The following is a 22,397-nucleotide window of genomic DNA, read 5'->3' as shown; positions in this document are numbered from 1 at the left end:
GCCAGAGCTGGCAGTGGATGCTCTTCATGTGATGTTACAGCTCTCAGTGCTCTTTGCCTACCTTGAAAATGAGTCCCTGAGCCAGCACGCCTCCTGGGTTTGCTGTTTCCATCTTTAAAGAATGTACGTTCTTGTGTTGCTTTAGAGAAGTTTCTACTCCATTGCAGGCATACAGCATACAGCCAGCTTTGAACTTGCTTCGGGGTCGAATTAAGTTTACTTTCCTGCCTGAACTATGAGCTGAATCAGTTGGGGGGGTGGGGGGTGGGCAGGAAAGATATTGCTGACTATAAGCAGGCCAGTTTAATGTATTCATCAATCAGGTCACCTCACAGTATTTTAAAAAATGTCAACTTCTGTTTGCTGCTGGTAGGGAATGCTAATGAGAGCATAAAGTAGTTTCAAGGCTTCATTTTCAATAAACTCATGCATCCATTAAAATGTATCACAGTCTCCTTTCTCTAGAGAGCATACCCTGCATCATGCTGTGCCTTTTCCTGCAGGATTGCATCTTGGTCATGCTTTTAATCTTGTATATGTTTCGTAACCAACTGGTAGGAGAAAATTGCTCAGAGATTGGATCGCATAGTATCTGGTATTTTTATCATGTAGTGCTGCAATACTGTGTGTTTCGAGGAGTAGGGAGAGGGAGGGGGAAGGAATGGATATGTATCTCTGTCCCAGGCTTTAGCATAGTACCTCAATTTTTATTTTTTTTTTCCTTCCTCCCAGCTCTGGTGGCATTGAGGTTACATTGCCTGCCATCTAAGTAGTTCTCTCCCCTTTGTTTCTCCATGTCCACTAAAACTTCTCTTAACTATTTTCTAGCCTAAATCAAGTTTAAATTGCTCACTCTTACCAAACCTCCCCGTATCTATAGATACTGTCTTCTCCTGCTGCCAGGTTTCCCACTAAATGAAGTCTGAGTTTCAACCTCCTTTGGTTTTGTGTTCAGTGTTTCTTTAGTTCTTCTTCCCTGTTCATGAAATTCTTTGTTTACTCAAATCATAAACAAGTATCTTCTTATCTGTAATCTTAATCAAGAGCAACTTCTTTGATTAGACCCTTTGGCAGTAGTCCACCTCCAGCAGAACATGTTTTAAAGTACTCACTGTTTTGAGATTCAGTCATCTTCACATGACTCTCTGGAATATGTATAAAACTGAGTTTGTAATTCAAGATTGGAATGTAACTTTTCTAAATCAGTCTGTTTCAACAGTATATGCCACTGTTTAAATAACGTGAGGGTACTTCCTGTTTTACACAGAGTAAACAGTCTGGGATTATAAATGGAGGCAAATTATTCAAGCATAAATCCTTTTGATAAATTATTTTTAACTTCTAAATGTTCTCGAGGTCACCGTGTTAGGGTGGTTTGGGGGCATTAGAGAGCATTCCTGTAGTATCCATATTTGTAAGAGATGCATGGATTTTGAGAACTGTGTATTGTTAGCACTTTGGATATGCTGACAGTACCCCAAATGTCTGAAGTTTTTACTTCACTGATGTCCTTTAATGGTGATCAGCTGGAGCAGTTCAATTACGTTTGAGGTGGGGCCCTAGAAAAAATTAGTTAGCTGTCTTGCAACATGACATTGTATCAAAAGGCTCTTTGAAGTACACTGCATTTAGCATAATAGAAAGGTAAATTTATGTGCTGTTTCTTTCTGAATGACTGTTGGAATTCCTACAGCTTCTGTCCAGAAGCAATCACAGAACAGTCAGGGTTGGAAGGGACCTCTGGATATCATCCAAATCAACCCCCCTGCTAAAGCAGGTTCACCTAGAGCAGGTTGCACAGGAACGCATCCAAGTGGATTTTGAATATCTCCAGGGAAAGAGACTCCACAACCTCCCTGGGCAGCCTGTTCCAGTGCTCTGTCACCCTCAATGTAAAGAAGTTTTTCCTCATGTTCAGGTGGAACTTCCTGTGCTCCAGTTTGTGCCCGTTGCCTCTTGTCCTGTCACTGGGCACCACTGAAAAGGGCCTGGCCCCATCCTCTTGACACCTGCCTTTTAGATATTTGTAAGCATTGATAAGGTCCCCTCTCAGTCTTCTCTTCTCCAGGGTAAAGAGCCCCAGGTCTCTCAGCCTTTCCTCATAAGAGAGATGCTCCAGTCCGTTAATCACCTTCACAGCCCTCTGCTGGACTCTCTCCAGTAGCTCCTTGTCTCTTGAACTGGGGAGCCCAGAACTGAACACAGCACTCCAGATGTGGCCTCAGTAGGGCAGAGTAGAGGGGGAGGAGAACCTCCCTCAGCCTGCTGGCCACACTCCTCTTAATGCACCCCAGGATACCATTGGCTTTCTTGGCCACAAGGGCATGTTGCTGGCTCATGGTCAACTTGCTGTCCACAAGAACTCCCAGGTCCTTCTCTGCAGACCTGCTCTCCAGCAGGTCGACCACCTAACCTGTACTAGTGCGTGGGGATATTCCTCCCCAGGTGCAGGACCTCTCCAGGTGCACTTGCCCTTATTGAACCTCATTAGGTTCCTCTCTGCCTAGCTCTCTAACATGTCCAGCTGTATCAGCCACTCCTCCCAGTTTTGTGTCATCAGCAAACTTGCTGAGTGTACACTCTGACCCTTCATCAAGTTCGTTCATGAATATGTTGAAGAAGACTGGACCTAATACTGACCCCTGGGGAACACCGCTAGCCACAGGCCTCCAGCTGGACTTTGTGCCACTGATCACAACCCTCTGAGCTCTGTCCTTCAGCCAGTTCTCAATCCACCTCACTGTCCACTCATCTGTCCCACAGTTCCTAAGGTTACCTATGAGGATGTGATGGGAGACATTGTCAAAAGCCTTGCTGAAGTCGAGACAGACAATGTCCACTGCTCTCCCCTAATCTACCCAGTCAGTCGTGCCATTGTAGAAGGCTATCAGGTTGGTCAAGCATGATTTCCCCTTGGTAAATCCATGCTGGCTACTCCTGATAACCTTCTTTTCCTCCATATGCTTAGAGATGATATCCAGGCTGAGCTGTTCCATCACCTTTCCAGGGATGGAGGTGAGGCTGACTGGTCTGTAGTTTTCTGGATCCTCCTTCTTGCCCTTTTCAAAGACTGGAGTGACATTGGCTTTTATCCAGTCCTCAGGCGCCTCTCCTGTTCGTCATGACCTTTCAAAGATGATGGAGAGCATCTTAGCAATAGTGTCTGCCAGCTCCCTCTGTTCCTGTGGGTACATCCCATCGGGGCCCATGAATTTGTGGGTGTCCAGTTTGCCTAAATGATCCCTAACCCCATCCTCCTCAAGCAAGGGAAAGTCTTCCTCTCTCCAGACTTCCTCTATTTCCTCCAGGGTCTGGGATTCCTGAGGGCTGGCCTTAGCAGTAAAGACTGAGGCAAAGAAGGCATTCAGTAACTCCACCTTCTCTATATCCACTATCACCAGGGCACCTGCCTCGTTCAGCAGTGTGCCCACATTTTCCCTAGTCTTTTGCTGCTGACATATTTGAAGAAGTCCTTCTTGTTGTCCTTTAATTCCAAAAACCTTCAATGCTGGTCAAGCTTCTAAAGGAGTAATGTAATGGGACACGACTTACAAATCACGCTTTTCTCTGTGAGTTTTTTACCTATTGCTCCAAGAGCAACACTTGCCAAGGTGATATTTAGGCAGCAGAACAGGGAACGGGGGACACCAAGGCCTGGTAGGAATAGAGGAAGCTGGAGGGTAAAGGGGAAGTCACAGGGCCCCAGGTGTTGAAGTTGCGTTTTTTTTTCAAGTGTAAGGAGAGTAAAGACATGGTACACAATGAGTAGGAAACGCCCTTCATTAACTCTATTGTTCACAGAACTGTATGTTGAGAAGAAGTTATTTCAAGAAGTTTGACGGTGTATGTGGCAATAGTGAGGAAGTATCTCTTTTCCTACTCCATCTGGATGAGCTAGAAATTATGTTCATGTTTCGAGGTACATTATTGTACTGGGAGTGCAACTGGTTACGTACTGTGACCAAGTTCTTTCCAGAGTCCACAGTGCTAAAATCACCTGGTGTCTGCTGTACCCCACCAACACGCCCTCCCCCCCCCCTCCTTGCTATAAACCCTTGACTTCAACGCCATTTTCTGGCATTTTCAGTAAGAGCTGATTGTGAAATCTCATCTGTGTTGCTAATTATGTACTTGTAACATACAAAGTACTTGAGTGGGAAAGATTAAAAGTCTTAATATACATTTTTAATTTAATAGCGCTTTCAGATCAGTCATTTTCACTGTCCCACTCTTTTCCTTCACACTGTACAAGGTAGTTTGCTAGTTCCTCCTTTAATCATTTTGTTCTCTCAAATACAAAGAGAAAAGGGAGGTGTTTTGACAGAAAATGCAAGATACCATTCTAACAAGCACAGAAATTGGCAACGAGGCTGTGCTTTTGGAGGCAGTAGTGTCTGCAATTAATTTTAACTTATTTTACGGTTGACTTGCTTCCAAGCTGATGGTTTTGTAATAATTTCATACAAGCTTCAAACAGAAGCAAGAATTCAGCTAGACTCTATACAACTGCAGATGTACTGGCTGCACATGGTGTTACCCTTTTATTTGTCCGACAGCCCCTGCTGTATTGTCCTCTTTCCTGCCCTGCTACCCTAAACATCATGTTGGTAAGAGGTAGTGCAGTGTGATGGCCAGCTCGCGCTGTTGATGTGCTGTCGAGTCAAAGGCTGTAGAGAATTGCTGAACCACTGTGTGCAGTGCTTTCCTCCCTGGGGATACCCAGTGGTGCTCTCTCGTTTACACAGCCATTTGATTTAACAAAATTCATAGAACTGAAGTATCTTTTGACATCTCTACTGCTTTTTCAGATTTTGTGGAAATCACCAACTCATTAAAAAAAAAAATAATCATCAGTGATGGCCAAATGTAGGCAGAAAGCATTTATTCATAGGCTTGTATCGCTAGGAGACCAGGCTAAAAAGAACGCTGTTAAGCTCAGAAGGGTTGAGGACCTGGTAGATGAGTGTCACAGTAAGTGATTTATGGAAGAAAAAATTCCAAGTGATGAAACCACGGTACGCCTGATATTCAGAGGAGAGTCTTTCTGATTGTGTTGTTACTTAGTCTTACCACAGTGATACCAAATGGTTGGAAGCTAAAGGCTAATCTAGTGGGAAACAAGTAGTGAAACACTTTTGTTTTCTGAGTCATGGTGATTAATTAGTGAAGTTTCCTGTAGAACACTGTAAGGATATTTTAATCATTGTGAGTCCTTTGAGTTAAAGCCTCAATTTCTTTCAAGAAGGTGCTCTGGAGGTGCAGTAGATATCATGAACTCTTTGCACAACTTGACTAGGTGAGAGCTTTCGTCACTGGCTTGATGGACACCAGACTAAGTGATCCCAATGATCCCTTTTGGTCCCAAAATACAAGAAGAAACTTAATGCAAGTATGAACTGTTTGTGCAATAACTGGAATTATAAAGCTACTAATTAGAGCTGGTTATACCAGAGTGCCTACCTGACCATGCCCTAATTTGCATCTTGTTTTTCCTTAAGATGATCTAAAGTGACAAGATGCTAAAAACTTTTTTAAAGAGTGCTTACTTTGCATTGTTTTTCATCACTAGGGATCTTAGTACTGTAGAAACAACAGTATAACCATCACTTGGTGAAGCAGAGCCTTCTTTGTGCGGGCTATCATAGTTTTAGCTGAACCTAGAACATGTCTGACCTTTCGGAGTAGAAAGGCAAATGGGACAGTGTGCCAGTAGAAGCTGTTTACAATATGTGTAATGCTTTGCTCCTGGATTATCATTCTGACGTGCTCTCATTGTGCAGGAAGTCTCACTTAGTGCTTTATCCTGTCCAACTGGTCAAGGTACTTTGTCTTCCATTAAAAGTCTGTGCCTTCCTCTCCAGACACCTTCTGGGTATTGTTCTATGATGACTCAGTAGTAGGCTGTGACTCAGAAAAGTCTAAATCATTTAATGTTTTATGGTTTGGTTGTTTTTTGGTTTTTTTTTTGAAACACTACGTATAAGACAGTATGTCTATATGTTTTTAGAGGAGAAGGCATCAGGCAGGATCATTCCACATGAGTATTTTCCTAACATTTTAAAAATTGCCAAGTCTTAGGAGTCCGGTGCTTTACAGTTGTAGTGTTGCAGGGGGTGATGCTTTATGAAGATGGCTTCACTGCTAATGGAAGGTTTTGTCTGCAGGACCCACTTTCTTTGGTATTGCCAGAGAATGTCCCCAAAACATCCTTCCTGAAATTTCTGTATTATATTCACAGTGTGGTCCTCTAGGCACAGAACACTACGGCACATCTCCAGGATAGATGGTCCCTTTCTCTGCTGAAACTTGGGAGGGAGGGGCTATAGCAGGAGCTAAGGGCACCACCAGCTGTAATGGTGTACCCAGTACTGATGAGAAGGAAGGGTAGCAATCGATCAATGAAGGTGTTACACTAGCGCTGAAAAGCTGCATGTGTATTGACTTACATGTGAGATGTTTCAGTACCAGCTTTAATGATTTTAGCATCATCAAATGTCACAATGAAGTAAGAGGCCTTGTAGGACCAGGGGAATGATTCAAAGTCAGCTAATCACCATCCTGTGACAGCTGTTTTTTAAATGAATGGTTTATGAATCCTATTTGATCTCTCCTCTTGCCAAGTCAGAGACATTGAAAAATATTTTTTCAGTTAATATCATGGGAAAGTGTATTATGAAATATGGGGTTTGATGCCTATGATGTTTGCGCTTCTTGGAATGAATAGCTCTGTCTACCTTCATTTATTGAATTTTTTTACATTAAATTTACAAGCCTGATCTGTGTGTTGCTGTTTGGATAACTAAAGAAGACTCCATGGTTCTGCTTCCTGCCTTTCATAAAATTGGTGTGTCTGAATGCTGATTTGCGTTGAACATTTCTGTACTTTGTTTTTTTAATAAAACATAGTTTTTGAGGATATAATGCCTTGATTTTACTGTTAAATACCTGATACTGTGTGATTTTTATTGTTTTATCTCCCCACTTGATTATTGCATTGTCTGTAATCACAATGAGATATGTTATCGTTTTCTTAGTTATGTAAATCTAAACAGCATCAAGTTATTAATATTATTTATTGAATTCTAGTTGGAGAACATTTTTGTGTGAACTGTGACACAGTTTGTATAACCTTAGCCCAGTTCTCTTATCAAAATGAATTCAATGCATCAGCATTACTTTGGGACTCAGTTGGAAACTTAACTGCCGTCAAGTTTCAGTAGTGGTGATGAATCAGTTTAATTTTAATTTCTTAATGAAAGCATTGCATGTGTAGGAAAGATCGCTGCCCTTTAATAATAAGTATTGTTAATCAAGATCCTAGATCATCTGATTATTCACATAAATGTAATCAAAAGTTATTCTGAGTTTTCAAGTGTTTTTGAAGCATTAGAAGTTCCACCTACCTCAGGTATTCCAAGGGATACCCCATACAGAAGGTTGTGACACGAGATTTAGAGGCTTTCCTCTAATCTGCTGTACTGTATGCTCTCGTGGTTGTTACAGTTGTCTATCTGTTCAGGCCACTTAACAGCATGTCTGAATTTTTATTTAAAATATTACCATCTATGGCCAGCCTGGGGTGGTTGTTTGGCCTGGCTATACTCAGCACTTTGGCAGAAACCTTTACTCACCAGCTGGGTAGGAAACCCCTAGGTAAGTTAAGGATGTGCTGCTTCTGTTTTGCTGGTTTGTTTCTTATAGTTGAATACTCCCCTGCCCTGGAGTGCCTTATTTCCTTCTCTCTGTTGTAAGTTCTTTAAAGCTTCTGGTTTCAGTCTTCTCCTCTCTTATCTTTTTACTTACTTCATAATCAGATCCCTGCCAGTAGGCTCAAAAGCTTTTTCTTTGAGTGATTTCTTGGTGATCTCTTGGTAGCTTTTGCCCTGACAAGTTTCACGCTCTGTCTTTGGGATGAATTTCAGTCATTCCAAAACCAACTTCTTCATTTTGTCTTCCTCCTTGTCATATGGTTATCAATCTGTCTAATAGTTGTACGTGCTTGTGGGCCCTACTGGCTGGCAGAGGGGGAAAGGTCAGGGCATGCTCATGCAGCTTGTTTTGTGCTGGTGCGTGTATGCAGTGACATGCAAGTACTGCCTGAAAGGAGGGATTGTGCTGTGTGTAGGCAGCTCCTTCCTGGGAGCAGATTAAATTTGGACAGGCCTTAAGTCAGAGATGGTTGCAGTTTGCTTTGCATAAACCCTGTACGTCCCATATAGCACGCTGTGCATCTTCTGGAGACTGACGTGTGTTTCCCAGCAAAGAAAAACAACAATGGAGATTTTGGTGTCACTGGCTGGCTTCATTATACAGCCATAACAGGCTTTCTGTGTCCGACTCCCATGCTGCCGTTTGGTCTTATTTCTTTCCTTATCTCCCGGTACAGACAGTATCTCATTGCTTCCATTTAATATTGCCGCAGGCCACAGTCAGCTCAGCTAAAGCTGTTGTCTAAGCTCTAATCGTTTGTTGCGTATGGTAATTGTTGTCGTGTTGTGCTTCGCTCCTCTTGCATTCCTCACCACTCTGCTTTAACCCAAATGCTTCTGTAGCTGCCTTGATATGTTGACCCATTCCTTGGCTTCCTGCCATACTACATCAAATTCAAATTTCTTCACTTTCCTCATGAGAACCGATGTAAGTCATTAAGCAGACTTATCCATTCCTGATTGTACCTCTTCTTTTGTGTTGCTATTCCCTTATAATTTTGATGTACTTCTTGCTTTGCTGCGACTTATATTTGGGTCTTCTATCTCCTCTGAAAATCAACATGTGCTAGAAATAATTCCTTCTCCTAATTTACCCTTTGTCTTTACTGTCCCATCGTTCAACTATCACTCACCGTTAATAACTGGGATTGCAAGTCCGAGACCAAGGCAGGAGGAAGTGATGATATCGGTGCTAGTAATAGTCACTAAATCAGTGCAGTTCAGAATTTCAGCAAGCTTGTGTCTTTGTTCAAGGCCTCAGGGCACTGTCAGAGAAGATAATTTAACCATTTTTTATATTAACCTAACGAAAAACTTTTCTGAAGTGGCTTTTAGGAAGCTTGCTACTCTTCTGTAATTGACTCATAAACTAGCTTAACTGCTAATGGATAAACTTGTCCTGTGAGAACAGGATGGCTGACACCCACAATTTAGTCTGTCCTCTTTATTTAGTACAGAGTACAGATGGTACTTTCTGAATGTGTAGTTTTAAAAGTCTTTCTAGCTGATATTGGGAAGCAAATTGGATGTTTTGAACTGTAGCATGGAGGACAGCTCCCATATTAATAGCAGAAAAAAGTCCGTGTGATTTTTAAACTAATAAGTAATGTTTAGATGTCTACTGATGAGAAGCTTCTGCAGTTTATTTGAATTGATAACAGTTTTAGGGATGCATATGTATCGACAGTATTTCTTCTTAATGAAACAATCTGTAGTTTTACAGTAATATCTGTAATATTATTTGGTTTAGATTGGGGAAGCAGGGATTGTGCTTATTCACTTTCATTTGATTTCTATATATTATTGGTTGGCTTTGTATGAATGTTTGTTCCTGTTTTGCTATGAAATATCTTCAATAAATACCTGGGAAAGAAATTGTTGCTCAAACCCAAACATATAATTAACAGTCAATTCCTTTTCCTCTGCTTTGTCCGAAGGAAATCACCATTAACAGCCTTGTGTTAACAAGAATTGTGCATGTGTGACGGAAATGTTACACGTACAGTGCTTTCCAGTTAAGACCAAAAGCTAATCTGGGTGCTACATAAGGCTGCAAAAACTGTTGTAGGTCACCTCGAGAAGAAACCTATGTTCAGGATAACATGAGTTTAAGAGTATGTGTAAATATTTTGCTGGATCGGAACTATTCTGAACTCAAATGTGAATGCGGAAGAAAAGGCAGTACTTATGTGGGCTTGCAGCTGTAATCTCAGAGTTTCAAGGTTTCTGTTGTGCTTTTGGTGTGGAGACTTTGGAGGATATTTTAAAAATCAAAATAGTTGCTGGCACAGCCTGTTCCTCTGTTCTGCATAAGTTCTCTCCAGATTTCAGAAGCTGAAATGCGGGTGGTTTTGAGTGTATAATGTACCTTGTTTATAAATGTTTCAGAGCCAATGCATCAAATGCTCTACGGCCTTTATTTTAAGGGAATACACATTGAGTGAAATGCAGGTCCCAGGTAGAGTTGTGCCATTTCTTTGAATAAGGCAGGATTTCATTTAGGGCCACAGATCTTTGTGGCAAAGTGAATTGTCACATGAAGTGGCGAAAAGCAGATTCAGTTAAGCATTAATTCTCAGAGGTTAAGGGGATGGCAAGGGCTCTCTTGTTTGTAAGGCAGAACATGTTTGTTCACCAAAAGAAAAAAAACAATCCCGGAGGGAGTAGGGTATCATTCAAAGAGGACAGGGTACTCCTGGAGTTCCTACAGGAGAGTGGTTTTCCTGAAGGGGAAGTAAAAGAGATGGAAGGATAGATTAGAGAGCAGCAATGTGACTGAGGATTGGATAAAGACTCTGGTTTCAGGTTTCCTGGAGAGATGAGAAAATGTCATGGGGAAATGGCTTGAAAAATCATGATGATGTATTTTTTCAGTATGGCTATATCTACTTGAACGGTGTTGCATCCTTTCCTTTCCCTGGTTTATTCTGCCAGGCGTGGTCAGCAGACATTACACAGTGCCGTAATGTTTTATGTCTTGAGTGTGATATAAGATGAAGGTGAACCAGGTCACATCACCAGATGCAATTCCCCATATGTTGGAACTGCTTTCAGAGGAAATTGGTCTGTTCCCAGTACAGAAAGCATGCAGGAGAGAAGAATAGTAGGGAATTTTGGTTTGATACAAGTGGATCACTTCCAAAAGTCAAGGCAGAGGTACTTTTAAAGTCTTCTAAAAGAAACAGGCTACTTGGTCAGCTTCTTGGCAAAAAAAGGGGTTTATGTTTATGTTAAGTCCTAAATGAAGATCCAGTAGATTACTTTGTGGAAGTGAAGTGCAAGGTTTGTCTGGAGGTGCAGTAACAGCAGCTCAGATGTAACATTTGGTCAGAACAAAACCCAGGATGCTGTCTCTGAGTGTCCAGTAGGAGGTGAAGAATTATGAGAGTTAGTCATACAGTGATACACTTGCCTGGCCTCCAGAAACTTATGATTCAGAGAAATTCTGAGCTAGACATAGTGCCTTTGTGTTTAGTGTAGTGGTGGATGCAGATACGTCCAGGCAAAGCCCATCTAATACATGTGAATTAGACTGGTTTAGCAAGGTCCTCGTCACATGCAGATGAAGGGAATAAGAAGGAGGCCTGGGAACAGTTCCCACTTGCAGTGGAAGACACAAGTCAGTTCACTGGTCTGAGAGCATCTGGCGTGTGCCAGCACAGATGTGAGGTTGGCCAAGATACACAGGGAAGTCTATCATGCAGCATTACCTTGAAGTTTCTCTTAAACCACAGGGAATGAGTAAGGAGCTCGGATCGTGATGCAAGGCTGCACTGAAAGAAAAAGGCATTCAAGAATGAACTGAATGTGGCGAGGAAAGGAGAAACGCCGCTTCTTTACTGTCAGACTAGATGAAAAGACTGGACTACTCTATTGTGAAGCTGAAGATTAATAGCCTATTTTATGTGCCCTGAGAAGACCATCCACAAAGGGAGGCTATTCAGAGGTGCTCCGTTAACCCTGGAAGACAAGGTACTAGGGACAGTACATATGTTACAAGGTGACCCTATAGACAGTAGACTAAAAGGGCAGGGGGAAAAAAACTGAGAGAAAGATAGAGATCCAGAGAGAAACTTAAGAAAGCAAGTGACATACCCACTGCTGGGGAATGTACCTTACCAAATAAGTACTTAGCATAAGCCAAAGATGCATTGTTTTGATGACAGTTCTGACAAACTTGCTACAAAGTTTGCTTTTAAGTTGATACTTCTCTCTGTGGTCAGGATTACCACACAAAGTACTGAGTGTACAAGTAATAATTAGATCGCTTAAGCAAGCAAGGAGGAGGAAGTCTTTTGTCTTTGAAATGACGAAGAGAAGAACCTGAGCACAGCCCAAAAATATGCATATGAGGTGGGACAAAGCCTCAAGATAAAGAAGTGGAGGCTGGAAGCAGAAGATAAATAAGATACATCAGTAAACTTGCCAAGTGTTAAGATTGATTCCAGGAACCCGGTATGTACGTGGAAGCAAATAAAATGCATGGATTATGTACAGTGATAGAAAGCAAGGTAGTGTAGAAAAAAAGATGTAATTATTTTTGTGTTGAGCAATCACAGTGAGAAATCAGTCTGATTTGAGAGAAGAAAATGGGAAGTGTGCTGTTCTCTATCCTTGGTTGAAACTGAGGGAAGAACTAGGCCTGACTAGGTATGCTGGAAGTGATTTAGTCTGGAAGAATAGTTAATATGGGTACATGTTTTAAATACAGCTATGTCCCTTCTGGTTTCTTTCCTCTGTGTCTATTTTTGCATTGGCTGTCCATCCTGGCGCACAAGGATGTCGATGGCACGTGTGCATCCTGAACTAATCAGAAAGCCTGTAGTTTTTTAATAATTTTTGTGATCTCAAGGAAGGGGTGTGGAATGCCCACAGGCATGGATCATCCTGATGTTGCTCGCCTGTGTTAAGCCTGGTTTTGAGTATGATTGTGTAGGGGTTGTCTCAGAGGTTACAGCCTACAGCTCTTGGTTGGCAACCTAGAGGCAGAGGGAGTGCCCGTACTGTCAGATGTGAGCTGCTTAGTCTTTGTTGAAAAATGTTTTCTTTTTTTCAAAACCTTCTCCCCCATCTCCCTCTCAACTTCTGTAATTAAGTAATTTAAAGGCAAGAGGGCATGCTCATGGTGTGTTTGGGTTTGAGGTTTTCTTTTACCCTCTGGGAATTTTCCATAGCTTATTTACTGTTGTGAAGGTTTGGTCATGAACCACATTGAAAACTGAAATGTCTTGTTCCTTGAAACCTGTTAATTTTACAAACCACAAGCAAAATATAGTGAGGCAGCTGCATGGAGAGATTTCCCATATGACCCAGCACTAACCTTAGCTCAGCCCAGCCAGTCTAGCTGCGATGACTGGCTCACCTTGCCCCAGCTGGGCTCGAGACAGCTAATGATCAGAAACTACCAGTTGGGCAGGAAAGATTCTAGCAGCCACTGGACATTTTTCTTCTGGGGCCTGATGAGTTGACTTGCAATTCTTGAATAATCTTGATTGCTTAGGCTTTTTTTCATTTTCATTGTACACATAAGTTAAATGAATTTTGCAGATTATTAGAGCAAAGGCGTTTCATTTTTACTTTATTCGCTTTATTCACTGCTTCCCAGTGCGTCTCCCATCCTAGAGCTTATATCTTTATTTTACATTTGGTATGTTTTTTCATCTAATCCAGATATGAACTGTCAGTCTTAATAATTTGATAACCATGTGGCAGAATTGAGGCTCCATTTTATCATGTCTCTGAGTAGCTATCATTTTGTTCTAGCTCTTTTCCTGCTTGCCAATGAAAGCCAGTATTTTGGTACCAGGTTGGGAGGGGAGGAGTGTTAATTTACCTAGCAACTTTCCCATGACTGAAGAAAATGGCCGTAACGAAAGCAGCTCTAGGATTACAGTTTCCTGCAGCTAATGAAGGTATACTAACATGAGTTGACCAGACCTGTGTCTTGTTGACTTTTATTGTACTTCCCCACAATGCTTAGTAAGATACAAGAACCAGAGTGAGCCCCTCTCCAGACATAGCCTTCCTTCCTCAAAATCCCAAGTCTTCAGTCTTTTGCCTGCTTTCTCCAACATCCTTAAACAATAACTGCTTTTAAATTACCTGAAAGGCTTGGGATACAGTTAATGTCGGCGTCTGTTTCCTGTTTTCCCACATTTTGTTTCTTTCAAGGTTGTTTTTGCTTTTCTTATTCCAACTGCACACAAAGAAAAGTCTTACTCTTAAGTCATTGTGACTGTATGAGAACAACTGTGTATTTTGTTTTTTGGGGTTTTTTGGTTTTGTTTTCCCCACAGAACATAAAAATTACCCTACTGTGTTAAACGCCCCTCTAGTCTAGCCTAGTACTGTTTCTGATATTTGCTGGTGAGTAATACTTCAAATATGGTACGATTGCTCCAGTGTTACACCCTTCTCAATCAGCAATTTGTGCTTTCCTGAGCTGGAGGAGGCTTCTGGACCATTAGGCTTTAATAGTTGCCTACAAATCTGCACTCCATGAGTTTGTGTAGTCCTGGTTTGAATCTGTGTATTCTTTCGGCCTCCCCAACATCCCATGGCAATAAGTTTTGCAATTTCATTACACATTGTGTGGAAAAAGTACTTCCTTTTGTTTATTTTAAACCTGCTGTCTGGTAATTTCATTATGTGCCCCTTAGTTCTTATTTTGTAAGGAAATGTTCTTCACGCCATTCATGATTTTGTAAGCTGTTCATGAATGGATAACTTCTGTTTTCCGAGCTGGGGAGTACAAACCTGGCAGAGCCACGAGTGATTAGAAGTCATTCCGTTGTTCTTTTCGATAGGTTTTGTAGAGCACTCACAATTCAAGATGCAAGTACCCAGTGATTTATGTTGCTGTGTGCTCTCTGACCAGATAATGATACTGTGTCTTTTTAACCGTTGCTGATGGTTGATGTGATAACGACAAAAACCATAAAAAATTCTTCTATGTGGAAGTTTTAGAATAGATCCTATCATTGAGTCTGTATATAGTTAGGGTATGCATGTTTTTAAGAGGATAACTTGAGACTTTCTGTCATTCAGATTGATCTGTGGTTTTCTTGTGTAGAAATTAATAAACTCTGCATGTCCTCAAGTTTATATCATGCTGACTGGGATTACTTTCTGTTGTCTGGATGAGAGGTGACTTGGAAGCCATTCATCAAAAGTAGAAAATTGTCTGACTTCTATAAAGCTATTGAATTACTATTTCATTTTAAGGAACTTACAGGCTGCCTTAAGGAAGCAGTGGAAGGGGTGGGGGGGTTGACGCTGACGCTTGGTGTACAATTGTTCTGTTCAAACAGGAGTGTGTACAAGCCGCATCTGCTATCCTGGAGGAATTTCCAGCAGTCATGCTGTAGCTCACTGGCAAAGTGTTTCTGCTGTGAATACAGCCATATTAGTGTAAAGACCCCTGGAAGGAAAGTGGTCTGTCCTTTACTTGTAAGAAAATGAAGCTGGACCTGCCTCTTTTTGAAGGCTTTCTGCTGGTACTTACCAGTTCTTCCTCCTGCCCTTCTAGATAGTCTGCCAGAAGGCTGCAATCTAAAGTCCCCTGTAAGTGTTCTTTCTTTTCATAGCTGCCCTTTTTAGATTTAAAAAGTAGCATTTTCCTTGCAATTTTGAATACTTGTATTAATACACATGCAAACAAGCCTATTCTACACCTTTGCTGTAAGGTAGGCTGGGTGAAGTTGGAGTAGGACTTGGTTGTTTGAAAACAGGCATCTAGTCTATTTATGAGGCCTCTGAGAGGCATGGAGCTGTCAAATATACATGTTCTGTGGGTATCTCCTGCCTTTGTGGAGCAGCAGCAAGGAGCTGGGGAAGAAACTGTTAAGTCATCTCAAATGGCACTAGATGCATGTGTTTAGACAACCAAACAACATACACTGTGTGTTGCTTGATGTTGAGGGTTACTGGAGCTTGCACCTCGCCTTGCCAGCTGGTGCTGGGATAGAATCTGTGCTTGAATTTTGCTGTTTGTGTTGTAGCACTCTATAATAGCGGATACCTGCTAAACTAGGCATCTGTGAGGCTTCTGAATTCTGTCTGTGTACTGAAATAACAGAAGTCCAGAAATAAAAGCAGCACAGTGCCTACACGATCCAAGTTTCTCCTAACCTTCTCTGTGGTTTTAATCTATGATTTCACTCGAGTATCCAGAATACGGAACATAATTCTCTTTTGCACTGGTGTTAGTGAATCAGCAATGTGGAGTTGAGTAGGTTAATAACTGAATGCTTTTCCATGCGTACAGGAGCTATGCAAATGAGAAGCTTGTGAGTGAGTGCATTATTGGGGGCTGTCTGTATTAAGCCAATTACTTAGCCTTTATTCTGCAGGATCATAGGTGTGAGAATCCAGCTATGAATGTAACGTATCACTTCAGCTGCTTGTGTGTGCCCGCTTTGTGTGATCCTCAGTCTTCATGTACTTCCAGGACTGTATGAACCTATCTAGACTGTACTCCTTCTGGTACAAAAATGATTCCTATACTGGTGCAGAATTTTAATTTTTTTTTTTCTCACTTTATGTGGAGTAAGTAATAGGTCTGTAGTTAAACTGTATTTGAAGTCTACATCATATGTTACCAAATAACTTGCTTTGTGGATAAAATTGTGGAGTACTGTTACTGAATTTTTCTCAATTGCTTTTTTTAAAAATATTTTTTATCAAAGTTGCTGTCACTGAAAGCAGTAAAATGGATATTCCTTTTCTTGCTGGTTTTATAGCATCCTAGAAGTTTTCAAGATATGTCACACTGCACGAATACTACTACCCACCTGCCCAAAGAGCTTCAGAGTTTGTCTTCACCGAAATTTTACAGTTATAATTGTGTAAATACATCAGCCCAACAGGCTTACTTGTTGGAAGGAGAACTTGTTTCAGGAGGGAGAGTCCTGGCAACTAGCCTGTCTGCCTTTGTTTCCAATTGGTGCTGTGTTCCTCAGTAGGTTTTAACTTGTGAAACATGAAACAGTTTTTTACTTCTATTGGATTGTGTTGGGTTTTTTCTTTTTTTTTTTTTTTTCCAAAGAGATGTTGAAATGAAAGTGCAAAAGTATGGACTTCTCACCGTGGCTTGCAGCAAACCCCAAGTTGTTCCATTTTGTCCCTCCAGTGTGTCTGCCTTCTGCAGTGCAGAGCTGCTGAATGGGTTTCTTCAGTTTTGCTATTTAAAAATTTTATGGAGAAAGATGGCTGTGTCATACTGCCTCCTGGTCTCTAATTAACTCACCTTTACAAATAAGCCCATGCCAAATTTTGTCAAACACACTGAGGCCTTCATGAATGTGATTCTGAGAAATTACTGGACTACTACTGGGATCTGTCTGTGAAGGTTTTTTATTTTTTTATTACAGAAGTAAATTCTGGGGGTTTTTTGGTTTGGGTTTTAGGTTTTTTGGGGGATTTTTTTTGGTGAATAAGTTGTCACAAAATTTTAAAGTGCTGACAGCTCCTGTCTTGACAGCAGACTCTTATTTAGTGAACCTTAGGTTGTTGTACTTGCATAATGAGACTCCTTTGAGTTAAAGTTTCTCTGTAAACTAACAGTATTTTTGACCCCATTGAAGTTATTATTTAAAACAAAGTGTATTTTTAAGTTTGGGTATAAATTAAACACTTGTGCTTAGTGACATTTCAGTTACCTAGTGTAAAGTATTATGTAAAGGAGACAGGATGAAAATGCATTGCTTTTATTTTCACTCCAGTGTCTTCCCATTTCATTGATCTGTTTGTCTGCATTTTCTTTTTTTCTAGAGTTTTAGAGTGCCAAGGGCTGCCTATTGTGAATGGGCAGTGTGATCCGTACGCCACTGTTACCTTAGCAGGACCCTCCAGGCAAGTATTGCACATACAAGAGCTTCCATTTTGTAAGGATGGTTTCTGTTTCCTTTGTCTATTAGAAATCTGCATTCTCAGATAGACAGATGGGAGTATTTAGGCACCACTAGAATATGTTAAGTGTTGATGTGTGCATGTATGAACTACTGAATTATATTAGAGTAAGTAACTTGAAGCTTGTTTCAGTTTTGATTTATGTAAAAGTCTGAATAATTTTAATATCTTGGAGTATGTAATTTGTGGTTAGGCTTAATTTGTGCATCTTCTCACCGCACAGTTGGAGGCCAGTTTTTGAGCAAATTTATTGCCTCATTTTTGGGCAGGGGCAGAAGAGAAAGCTGAATACATCAACGTCTTGCAGAGTATGCACATTTGTATGTGAATATTTAGTCTTTTCACCTTCAAGGTGTTGCAAATTAATGTGTATGTTGAAAGGCCTAGGTGGCTTAGTCCTATAATTGATATATGTGGGCATAATAGTGTGGATAAAATTGGGAATGACATTGTAGTAAGGAGATTCTACATGATACTCTTCAGTTTAAATTTGGGATTAAATTTTCCTGTTCTGTTATAAAAAATTTTCCATGCTGTTGGATGTCACTGTTTTGTTTCTGCTTATCTGGAGTCATCTTTTATGTCTGTGCCGTGTTAGAAACAAAACAGCTCTGCTGCGACCTCAGAGAATCAGATTTGGTAGCACGGGTTATTCATAATGTTTTACAACAGTTTATTGAAAATACTATAAATAAGATGCATTTATGTCAAATACTTACCTTGCATGCAGAGGAGTCTTGAGACTGGTCTGTATTCTTCGTCTTTGTCTAGGTGTGTTATGCCTTATCTCCATTAATGAGCTGTGTATTTGAATTGTATGCTTTGATGTTTTAAGCCTGTAACTTGTTTCAGACGGTATAGGGTGGCATTTACTGAAACTGTAAGGAGATTTTTTTTTTTACTAACCCTTGTATCCTTGAACGTCCAAAATTACCTTTGTCTGCTTCCCTCCATCCCCAAGTATGACAATGGATAACGTTATTTCCCTTCAGAATAAGGAGCATAGCATCATCCTATTCCTATCTGTTTTTTTGTGGGAGGAGAAGGCTTGTCTCCTATCTCCAGCAAGCAGCATGCAGCTTATTCCCATCCACTGCTTTGTAATTGCCCAATAATTGTGCTTGCCTTAATCACCTCCAGTTCTACATCCTGCTTCCCAGTCCCCTCCCAGATGGGCTTATCAGTAAAGCTGTTGATTGGCAAGTGTGACTGATGAGATGGGATAGGCAATCTGCCCTATGTCCTGGAGGCGATTAGTCTCTCTTATCTCTCAGCTCCTCCTAGGAATGGTGGGATAGTCTTAATCTGTACATCATTCTCCTCTCTGGATTTTTCAATGCCTCTCCTCTTAGAGTAGGAAAGCTGCTTTATTCTGCCGCATTTATGCAACGCCAAGCATAAAAATTTCAACAAATGTGCTGCTGTTTATTGTGTGATTTGTATTTACAGAGCCATCAGACTTCCTGACCAAAACTGTTTCTATGTCTCTATTATAGAGGGGAAAACGTTGTATACTGGTGGACTGGCCCATTCAATTCTCACAGGAAGCCTGTAGCAGCACTGGGAATTAGACCCAGCATTACTTGACCTCTGTAAAAGAATACATAGAGTTTTCCGGTTAATATAAGCAGTGGCAAGCTATCTAAGCAGCTTTGCTGCATGAGAAATGAGGGATAGATTCTGGGATGAAATGATTAGTAGGTCAGTTTTCCACATGGCTGATGAGCCTCTCCATCTGTGTGTTTTATCTATGCCTGCAGAGCTGCAGGGTAAGATTGGTGACACAGGACAACACAGAGCTTTTCACTTGTAGGTAACAAGAACAAATCAAGCATAGGTTTATAACATTTGGAAACCATCAAACAGCTGTTGGCTGGCCTGTGAGAAATGCTTTGGCTGGCTGTAGCCCAATAACAAGCAGTTAGATGTCTGTATTCTAAAAGGCAGGCACGGGCGGATGGTACTGCCCGTAGAGGGTGAATGGGCAGTGGTGAACTTTGTCAGGCCTGTTGCCTGGTGAGTGGTTTAAAGGAGGTCTGCTGTGTCCTGTTCCTACAGAGCAGTAGAAAGTAAGAGACTTCTGCTCAGCACCGCTCATAATAATTCAACAACATAACGTAACTAAGTGCTGGTGGGGCTGCAGGGAAAAGGGTGGTAATAGAGCAATAAAAATATTCTAACTGAGGAAATCATTCTGTTGTGGTATTATTATTATTATTGTTATTATTTAACACCACTGAAAAGGCTTCATTGATTCCTCAGGCCACGATTATAAAATACAAAGCACAGAAATAGCTGCGTCAGTCTTCCTATCTCCTGTGCTTTTAGAGTATGAGGAATTGTTGAATCACATCAAGACGGAGACTGTCCTCCAACTGTTGCTGCTCAGAGCCCCATTCTTGCCAGTTGCTTTGTACAGATAGAAGATTCTGCTGGATTGAAAGAGTGACAGTCAGGGTTGAAGGACTTGTGTTTGAGAGGATAATAAACTGTGATTACTGCCACTGTAGAGAAACAGGCATGCAGTGAATCCCTCTCTTAAATGTGTGCGAGCGTGTATGCCTTGCTGTGCTGGAGCCACATGGCATTCCAGTTCTATCAGCTAAATCAAGTGGATGACTATTTGTTCTGCGGTGGCTCTGTTCTAGGATCATGCTTCTGTTAACGTTGTTTCTTATCCCCCCTTTTTTTTCTCTTTCCTTAATTCAGATCAGAAGCCAAAAAGACTAAAGTTAAAAAGAAGACCAACAATCCACATTTTGATGAAGTGTTTTATTTTGAGGTTGGTATTTCAAAGGAACGGGTGATAAGCTGAAATACTATACTGTAGATAGTTGGCACAGCATCCTGCTCCATGTTGTGCCAGCTGTCTTTTTTGAAGACTGTTTCAAAGCACGGTGCAGGGGAAAGAAGCACCCAGGATCAGACTAGCCGACTGCTGAGGGAGCAATATATTGCTTCATCTCAAGTGCTCTGTGGGAGAAGCTTCAAGGTGGGCACTTCTGAGCAGCAGGCTTTACACTCCATCACAACTCACCGCAGAATAGTTTTGGAAAAGGACAGTTAAAAATGGGATTTTTAAAAAGACTTTTTTTTTTTTTTTTTCCTTTTTAAGCCTGTGTTTTTATAGCTGCTCCACCTTGTCTTTCCCAGTCAATGGGAGGAAGGTTATCTCCTAGGAATACTAAAACTGTAGAGGAAAAATACACTTAAACTGGATATTCTGGCTGTCTGCCAGTCTGCTGCAATACCAGTGCCTTTCCTCCAAGTGGGTGAAAGCAATACAGCTTTATTTAATACAGAGCGTTTTCGACAAGTCCAGTTAAGACAAAGTATAACGTTTATGAAAGTGCTCATTTTGGTTCTTTCTGGCAAGAGTAGCTGTAATTATGGTGTGTCCATAGATATATGTGCCTGTGTTTATAATTTGGATACCTCTTGAAACTTTTCATTCTGTCTTCTAAAGTATGTGTATCTTTCTCTTTTCTTTTTCTCTTAGACATCTTAGTCCTGGTCTATGCTTAACTGTTCTATTTCAGTAGACACCTCAAGAATGTATCTGGCATAACGAAGTTGATGAAAAGCCAGAGTAGTACAATGCAGTTGGCGTGTCATTGAAAAGCCCTTTCTGCCCATATGGCTTGCATCATTCAGGTCACATTTGCATTAGAAATTGTTGCTGGCATAGGGATGGGGTTTCTTGAATCAGTTCAGGGGCACGGGCAGCCACCTCAGGAAGGAAAGCTGGGGAGAGAGGAGCCATGTAAGTGCTGTTGCACTGCGCAGCTCTGAGGTGCACATATCATTCTTGGCAGAGCCAATGAGGGGCTTCTTGCTGTCTTCCCCCTCCTTCTGCAAACTATCATCTTTGCCTAGAAGCTGACAGTTGTACAGACTAATCTAAAGTCTGTCATATCAGCAGAAATGTGCTCTTGTTGCTTGTTGCTTACTAAATACATTAGTATTTGGATTTGAGGAACAGATATAGCAAGCTCTTTATTGGCACAAGCACTTCCTCGCTGCCCAAAGGGGTAGAAGCCCTGAGGGTTGGCCAGAGTATATGACTTCCCTGCAGACTTAGCTTTAGCAGCGAGCCTTTGTGCCTGCTTGCCTGACTCTATGAAACTCTGTGGAGGTGCTGCATGGGCGTAGTTGATGGGGGAGAGATCCCATGGTATTGAGCACTGAAACTGCACTGAGGTGTCTGTGTTTACTCAGGGCTGCCCAGATTTCGGTCCATCACCTGGCCCAGAGCTACGGCCTTTGGCAGGGACACAAGAGCGACGCTATATGTCAATAAACTAAAATAGGCTTCCTTCTTCTTAACATAGGCAGTTTTGGAGGCGTCTATCAGCAAGAACTTTTTAATGAGAATGTAATCCAGGAATTCAGACTGTAAACCACAAAACTTCACCTGTCTGATTCCTCAGCCTTCTGTGTTCTGCAGAAACAGCCAACGTTTGGTATTTAAACATTGAACTTGGCAGGTGGTGCCATACTGGGAGAGGAAGCAGGGAAACAGAAAGCATCTTCCAGCTGGAGTTGTGGAGGGAGCTGGAGGCTTGCTTAGCTTGCCTTTATGCTGGGGGCTGGGTTGGGTGGAAGTATCAGCAGAAGCAAAACCTGAACTCGAGCCCATGCCCCAGTTGTTCTGCTAACTCAGAGCAAAATGTTTTCTGTGTGGGTAAGAGCAAAGCTTAAGAAATGTCTGAATCAGCCAGAACTCTGAAACACAAACATACCCTTAGTGCACACAGAGCCATCATAGATTTATGTCAT

At 41.4% G+C, this 22,397-nt stretch overlaps 1 protein-coding gene across 2 annotated transcripts in view; it reads left to right on the top strand.

Annotated features, from left to right (window-relative positions):
- The window catches only part of RASA3 (RAS p21 protein activator 3), a 139,350-nt gene that overhangs the window by 87,439 nt on the left and 29,514 nt on the right, over positions 1 to 22,397 (top strand). For both annotated transcript variants that reach the window (XM_086482113.1, XM_086482114.1), the window contains exons 6-7: positions 17,481 to 17,561; positions 20,328 to 20,400. In XM_086482113.1, coding sequence (XP_086338239.1) covers positions 17,481 to 17,561; positions 20,328 to 20,400 — 154 coding nt within the window. The remainder of the gene's footprint in view (positions 1 to 17,480; positions 17,562 to 20,327; positions 20,401 to 22,397) is intronic.

The sequence above is a fragment of the Leptosomus discolor genome, chromosome 1 (genome assembly GCF_034619465.1).
Source record: "Leptosomus discolor isolate bLepDis1 chromosome 1, bLepDis1.hap2, whole genome shotgun sequence".
NCBI lineage: Eukaryota > Metazoa > Chordata > Aves > Leptosomiformes > Leptosomidae > Leptosomus > Leptosomus discolor.
The sequence above is the reverse complement of the archived record's forward strand: the minus strand, read 5'-3'. Positions and strand labels throughout refer to the sequence as shown.